Genomic DNA, 7,744 nt, shown 5'->3' with positions numbered 1-7,744 from the left:
GAGCCGTCTCTGTGTATGTGTGTGTGTTTGAGCCGGTCACAAAACCCCGGTGATGACCACGACGGGCTGATCAGATGTCTGTCGGAGTTTTACCCCTTCTCTTTTTATAGTCGCGGTTCACAGGGGGATGGGGGCGACATCCCTGGATCGGTTCCCACCCAGGACGGTAACAGGAACGTTCGTTTCCATTCTTTTATCTTCTTTAATTTTTAATTAATTATTTTACTATAAATTATTTAATGAGCTCACTGTTTAAGCTTTAAATATCACTGGTTCTAACACGCTACACCTACAGCGCAATCTACAGCCGCGCTGATGGCTAGCGTGGCTCCTCCAGTCCTCCGTGCCGGGCTGCCGGCGGCCGGCCGTTGGGGAGGGCTACTACCTCCTCTGGGCTCTGGCTAAACTGCATTTATTACCGGGAGCCACCACGCCTCTCAGGTCTCCACGTACGCGTACGGCCCAACCCACCGCCACCAGTCCACCACCCATCACGCCATGCCTGCCGCGCCCGTTACTGCCACCTCACTCGTCTCCATTCTCCACCTCCTTCCTGGCTTCCCTTCTTCTTCTGCTGCTCCTCTCAAACCAATCAGCAACCCGACGACCACTGCTCTGTTCTCTGTTCTGTTCCACCCCCCGGCGCGATGCTGAGAAGCGCCATGGCATCCGCGTCCAGCCCAATCTGCTCCCTCCTCCTCCTCGTCCTCGTCCTGCTACTGCCTCATTGTACCGCCGCTCTCTCGAAGCCGCCAGCGCGGTACCAGTACCACACGCTTCGCGCTATCCCGCTCTCTGCCAAGCCCGCCGCCCGCGCTGGGGTCGACGCCGGATCCATCTTCGGCGCCAACTTCGCCGCTTTCTTCGACGACGCCGGCAACGCCTCCACCGTGCGATTGCTGCTCGCCCACCGCGAGGCGTTCGCGGCGCCCAACGCCACCGCGCCCCAGCTGCTCGCGCACCGCCTGGCGCGCGACGCCGCGCGTGCCGAGGCGATTTCTGACGCGGCGGCCGGGGCCACGGTGAACGGGACGCACGCGCCGCAGCGCCGAGGTGGCGGCGGCTTCGCGGCGCCCGTAGTGTCCGGCCTGTCGCAGGGCAGCGGCGAGTACTTCGCGCAGGTCGGCGTGGGCACGCCGCCCACGCCGGCGCTCCTGGTGCTGGACACCGGCAGCGACGTCGTCTGGCTGCAGTGCGCGCCCTGCCGCCACTGCTACGCGCAGTCGGGCAGGGTCTTCGACCCGCGGCGCTCCCGCTCCTACGCCGTCGTCCCCTGCGCCACGCCGCTCTGCCACCGCCTCGACACCGGCGGCTGCGACAAGCGCCTTGGGTCATGCCTCTACCAGGTCGCCTACGGCGACGGGTCAATCACCACAGGGGACCTGGTCACCGAGATGCTCTCTTTCGCCCGCGGCGCGCGGGTGCCGCGCGTGGCCGTCGGGTGCGGGCACGACAACGAGGGCCTCTTCGTCGCGGCGGCGGGGCTCCTGGGCCTCGGGCGCGGCAGGCTGTCGCTGCCCACCCAGGTCGCCCGCCGCTACGGCCGCAGCTTCTCCTACTGCCTCGTGGACCGCACCTCGTCGGTGAAGCCTTCGTCCACTCGCTCGTCCACCTTGACCTTCGGGCCCGCCGCCCTGGCCGGCGCCCCCCACGCGCCGTTCACCCCGATGGTGAGGAACCCCAGGATGTCGACCTTCTACTACGTGCGCGTGGTCGGGTTCAGCGTCGGCGGCGCGCGCGTCCGCGGCGTGTCCGAGCGGGACCTCCGGCTGGACCCGGCCACGGGCCGCGGCGGCGTGATCCTGGACTCGGGCACGTCGGTGAGCCGGCTCGCCCGCCCCGTGTACGCGGCGGTGCGCGGGGCGTTCCGGTCCGCGGCAGCGGCCGCGGGCGGGCTCCGGCCGAGCCCCGGTGGGTTCTCGCTGTTCGACACGTGCTTCGACCTGCGCGGGCGGCGGGTGGTGAAGGTGCCGACGCTGTCGCTGCACCTGGCGGGCGGCGCGGAGGTGGCGCTGCCGCCGGAGAACTACCTGATCCCCGTGGACACGCGGGGCACCTTCTGCCTCGCGCTGGCGGGCACCGACGGCGGGGTGTCCGTCGTCGGCAACATACAGCAGCAGGGGTTCCGCGTGGTGTTCGACGGCGACAAGCAGCGCGTCGGCCTGGTGCCCAGGAGCTGCTAAGCCAGTTTCTTTTCGTAGCAGTTTACTGCTAGCATAAGCGTTTCCATTTTTTGAAGGACTACAAAAGAGTGTCGAGATGGCTGGCGGCACAAAAAATAGTGGCCAAACGAAAGCATCATCTGATGTCTGTCTGTGTTGTTCTAATTCTAATATGAGTTATCTGCGATATTTTTTCCCCAAGCCATCCCAATCGTGAGGTGCTCACGTTGTTGTGCAACCGGTGGGCATGCTATCTGCGTTCGTGCCTGCTTGTAATTTTGCATTGCATGCTGCGGCGTCTCTGCAGAACGCCATATCTATAGCTTCACTTGCAAACCACTCCGACACTACTGATTACTGCGGCCCCGCCCATGTCGTTGGTCTGGTCTGGGTGGAAATGAACGCTGGGAGCCTGGGCCCTGGGATGACAGTTTTGCCCTTCCCTGCCGTTGCAGATGGATGGATACTCGGCGTGTTGGCCTGGGTCCCCGGGGTCTTGATGGAGTGCTCGAGTCGCCAGTTCGCCACCATCATGGCGGACACATGGCTGGCTCTGGCCGCATGCGTTTCACGGCTCGATCCGATCATGAATTTTCATAGCTTCCTTGCGTTTTCTTTCCTTGGACACAGCCGGAGATCCGGACCGTGTCGGGCGGTCTCGTACCGTTTGGCCTTTGCAGAATTGCTTGCGGCACTGCACCCTCATGGATTTCGTGCCAGAATAAGGGTGTGTTTAGAATCTCCAAAAGTGCTCAATACATAACCCAAAAATCTTATTTTGGATCTAAACTTAAAAATTGTAGCTCCAACAGATGGCCAACTGCGCTCACAATTTTCCCGCACGCCCAAAACCAGCGACTTGTGGAGCTATATTTCCACCGATACAGTCTGCTCCCAATCCTTCCATGCACTCTGCTGGGCCCACGCCTTCACCTTTGTATCCTGGCCGCGCGGCGCCGCTGTACGCCCTGAAATGTGCAGACACACGCCGCCGCGCATGCCGTCGACCACAAGTGCACCAAGCCGGCGACGGCGCGTGAGGTTCCATGCCAGTGATGGCGCGAGCGACGCACACCTCCAGTCTCCAGATTATGCCCGTTAGCTCACTTTCCTTCTATGGAGGGAGAGCACGGGATAAAGAGCTCGTAGAGATTGAGCAGCAAGGAGGAAGAGAGAGCTCGTGGAGTAGGAGAGATGGTGGAGAGAGTAGAAAGCATGGGAGAGGGACAGGAAGAGCTTGAGCGCAGTTAGAAGGATGAATGGATAAGAACAAGGCATGACAATGGCGTATGGATGAGTCAGGCTAGAGGCAACCGAGTGATGCGACTGAATGATTCCCTGCTCATGGTGACAATGCAGCGGCCTGAACCTCACAACACCGGTGTCGGGACTAAAGATCGCAGACAAAAAGTTAACGGAATTAGTTTACTAGTTGACATGATATATTTTAATTTTTTGGAAGCCAAATATAGGACCACTGTTGGAGCAAGCGGTGTTTTCAGTGCCTAAAATTCGTTTGCAAAGTCCCAATCTAGGATTATTAGGAGCTAATATATTGGTCACTTTTGGAGATGCTCTTAGTTGATGAAAAAATTTGAATTTTGGCACTGTAGCACATTTCGTTGTTATTTGACAAATAATATCCAATTATAGACTAATTAGACTTAAAAGATTCATCTCGTGACAATCAGTTAGACTGAGTAATTAGTTATTTTTTCAACTGTATTTAATGTTTCATGCATGTGTCCGAAGATTCGATATGACGGGTATTGTGTGAACTTTTTTGGAAATTAAACGGGGCCTAAATCGCTGGAAAAAAACCGGGGCATGGCCGACGGGTATCGTGCAACGGCTCCGTTCCGTTCCGGCGGCCTGGGCCCGCGCACGTCGCCGGCTGGCGCTGGACGAGTCGCCGGAGTAGCTTTCACTGCTGGCCCCCCCTTGCCCATGCAGGCGCGGGCGATTGCCGCTGACGCACATGCGATGGATGCAACGGCCAGCCAGGCACGACGACTAGATGTCTAGACTCTAGATACACCATCAGAGGCGCCTTCCCTTCCCCGCATCTCATTTGTGTAAATGCAACGTGTGGACGCGGCCAACGTGTAGCATTCCCGCTGCTCCAGCGCTCGACTCCGCGGGCCAATAATGTGCTGGGATTAAACGATGGGCATGGGCGACGTCGGTGCATGCGTCCGCCGTCCGGTCTCGATGCCACCGCGACGCGACGCGTTGCCGTTGCCGTTGCCGTTGCCGGGATCCATCGCCTGACTGCCGCTTGCTGGTCCACGAGTCGGTGCCTCCCTCGTGCCGCCGCGGATTCCGGTCCGGCTTCTCTGACTTCATCAAGCAACGCTATCAAAATCTGAGTCGGTGTGAACAGTAGCCTGCCTTCTAACACTCACTGCCGGAAACGCGACGCATGCCGTGTGCTATACGTTGTGTGCCTCTGCCACAGGACAAACCACCTGCATCCCGTAGTGACTATAGCATTCATCCCAAATGAACTTTAGATCATATCACATCAAACAAAATCTTAATATTCAGAGTATTAAATAAAGTTACAAAACTAATTAGCAAATAATTACTGTAGCATGTAGCATATGGATTAATTAGACTCATTAGATTCATCTCGCGATTTAACACCAATCTATGCAAAAAAAATTATAAACATATTTTATTTGATACTCTTCAATGGTAATATTCTTTTTAATATGACAGGAACTAAAGTCTAGCCTCTGGAAACAAACAGGCTCTAATTCTGATAACTTTGCTTCATGCAATTAGAGTAAAGTTAATAATACAGTCAGTTGCAGGTTATAAGGATCCTGAGCATACCGTTCAGCTCACTCATATAGTAGTTAGTCCTTCGTTATTAATTTATGATTCACTTATCCTTCTCACAAAATTTCTTAATTCTTGTATTGAAACCGGCTGGAAATTTACAGTTTTCTTTCTCCTTTCTCTCCTCTATTTTAACATTAATCTATTTATAACCTCTTATAATACTTGCTATAAACCGGATCGCCCTCGTAGTCTCACCGGCGACCGGACTACCGGAGACGGCCGCATGGTACGTTACCTGAGCGAATCAAGGCGAGAGTTTTTTATTTTTATATTATTTATTTTTCGATTTTTCAAAAATATATACCGTAATTTTTTTTTGCAGATCTGGCCTCCTGTCGGTAAGGGCATACCACTGGATGAACTAGCGGTTCATCCGGCGAAATGTCTTTTGACCTGAACAGCTCATTTTTAAAAAATCATAACTAATTTATATGAACTCGGATGGAGATAAACTTTATATGAAAATTGTAGATCTCGACGAGATCTACAACTTTGTAGTTCAAATTTTTTTTTCATTTGGAGTCATTTTGGTGCTCAAATAATCGACACAAATTTCAGATCTAAAATTTAAATTTTGGTCTGAACACTGGACAACACACCTTAAAAAAATCATAATTAATTTATATGAACTCGTATGAAGATAAACTTTATAAAGAAATTATAGAACTCAACAAGATCTACAACTTTGTAGTTCAAAATTATTTTATTTGAAGCCATCTTTGTGCTCAAATAATTGTCGCAAGCTTCAGATCCAAAAATAAATTTTAGATCTAGAGTATTTATCGATTATTTGAGCATCAAGATGGCTCTAAATGAAAAAAAGTTTGAACTACAAAGTTGTAGATCTTGTCGAGATCTACAATTTGTATATAAAGTTTATCTCCATCCGTATTCATATAAATTAGTTATGATTTTTTGAAAGTGAGCTACCCAGGTCAAAAATATTCCACCGAATAAATTGGCGATAACATCGCTACAGTACCCCTGTCACCGATTCATCCGGCGGTATGCCCTTACCGCCAGTTGAACTGGCGACAGGAGGCTAGATCTGCAAAAAAAAAATTGCGGTATATATTTTTGAAAAATCAAAAAATAAATAAAATAAAAATAAAAATAACTCATCAAGGCGAACATTCGGCCCCTGTAGACATAATACTGTTCGAGCAAGCAAGACCAAGAAGAACACAGGCGCACGGCCCACAACCATCATACGACTACTACACAGGCCTCGCTCGGACGGCACGGCGGCAGTAGCAGCAGAGTACCAGTAGCAGAAAATGGTTGGACCGAGACACACCAATGGTTGGCGGCTGCCGCACCACCGTCTGATCATGATAGCGTCACGTGTGCCCGCGATACAAAACACGGCACCTCCGCACCTGGGGCGAGCCTTTGCCGTACCGTACCGTACGTCTTCTCCTGTACTGTATATATTACGGTAATACACCAGCCAGTACATGTGATCTTCTCCTCTCTAGAAGTTAATTGACTCCAGTCCCGAGGCCTGGGCCGGTCCCAAATCATTCGGCCAGCTCATATCTTTCCGTTTTCTTGGACCATCGTCCTAGGGTCCAAAAGCAAAATCCCTTTTGTTGCATTCTGTGCTCCCGTGCATGTGTCGGCACGCGTTGGATCGCCTCTCTCTCTCACGACACATACGTGTAGATAGTAGATTCGAGATTGTGCTTGTACGGCAAAGCGTTCTGGTATGCCAGGGCCCACGGCCGGGAAAGCACAGGCAAAGAGAGGACGACATTTTTCGCGAACGTGAGCATGTTTTTCACTAAAAAACATTTATAAACATAATCTTGATGCGGCCAAACAAAATTGACCAACACAAGAGCACAAAAGACTAAAAAAATACTAAAAAAATACATACACAAGCGACAGACACAACACAGACAACATCAAGCAACACGGAGAGGACATCACGCTCAACCTGCAAACCAAAGGAACCCACAACACAGTTACACAGCCACACCCGAACTTGCAAAAAGAAACGCAATAACACTATGGTTGCACAGCCTTCGTCGCAGCACCGAAATCTTCAGCGGCAAAGCATCCGCTAGAGGTGAAAAAGAACCACGGCGGCAAAACATCCACCCATATCAAGAGAGGTGGCAAAGCATCCGCCAAAATGTACGACCAGCTCAAACTCCGACGGCAAAGCATCCGTCTGAACAAAATAGAGGTGGTAAAGCAACCACCTAAATGAATCGACCAACAAGGCGGCAAAGCATCCGCCAGACTGAAGCGACCTGAGCAACCATAGGTGATGGCGAGGAAGATGAAGCGGAAGCAGAAACGGAGGGGCGGTGACAGTGGTAACCTCCACGACGCCTGAAGAAGGTGGGAAGGGAAAGAATCCCATGGCCCCAAAGCCGGCAGAGCACTGACAGCAAAGCCTCCAACGAGAAAGTGACGCCACTGACGTCACCATTGCTGGACCAGAAGGTCAAAGTTTTCACCCAAGAGGGAAGAAGAGGGAACGAATGACGCCTTCAACAAGGTAGGCGGCACCCGAGGGCGTCGTCGTCATCGAGCTTTCGCCTGAGCCCCCTCCTTCCCTCAAGAACATGGCGCCAAGGGAGCCCACCCAACCCAACCAAGCTGGACGCCGCGGCCGCCGAAGGACCACCGGATCCACGACCGGAAGGGGTGGCGCACGCCAGCCAGACACACAACACCTGGAGGTAGGGGCCGCGCCGGAGCCGGCGGGGCGGCGCGACCCACGC

The 7,744-nt window shown here is 53.2% G+C and overlaps 1 protein-coding gene across 1 annotated transcript; it reads left to right on the top strand.

Moving 5' to 3' along the window:
• The first annotated feature begins 428 nt into the window (after nt 1-428).
• On the top strand, nt 429-2,363 carry LOC120664445 (aspartyl protease family protein 2-like). Its single transcript, XM_039943689.1, has one exon. It carries the CDS (start codon nt 648-650, stop codon nt 2,181-2,183), a length of 1,536 nt encoding a protein of 511 aa, XP_039799623.1. The 5' UTR covers nt 429-647; the 3' UTR covers nt 2,184-2,363.
• The last annotated feature ends 5,381 nt before the right edge of the window (nt 2,364-7,744 follow it).

This window comes from Panicum virgatum, chromosome 3N, assembly GCF_016808335.1.
Source record: "Panicum virgatum strain AP13 chromosome 3N, P.virgatum_v5, whole genome shotgun sequence".
Classification (NCBI taxonomy): Eukaryota; Viridiplantae; Streptophyta; class Magnoliopsida; order Poales; family Poaceae; genus Panicum; species Panicum virgatum.
Note: the sequence above shows the minus strand (reverse complement) of the source record. Positions and strands in the feature narration are given on the sequence as shown.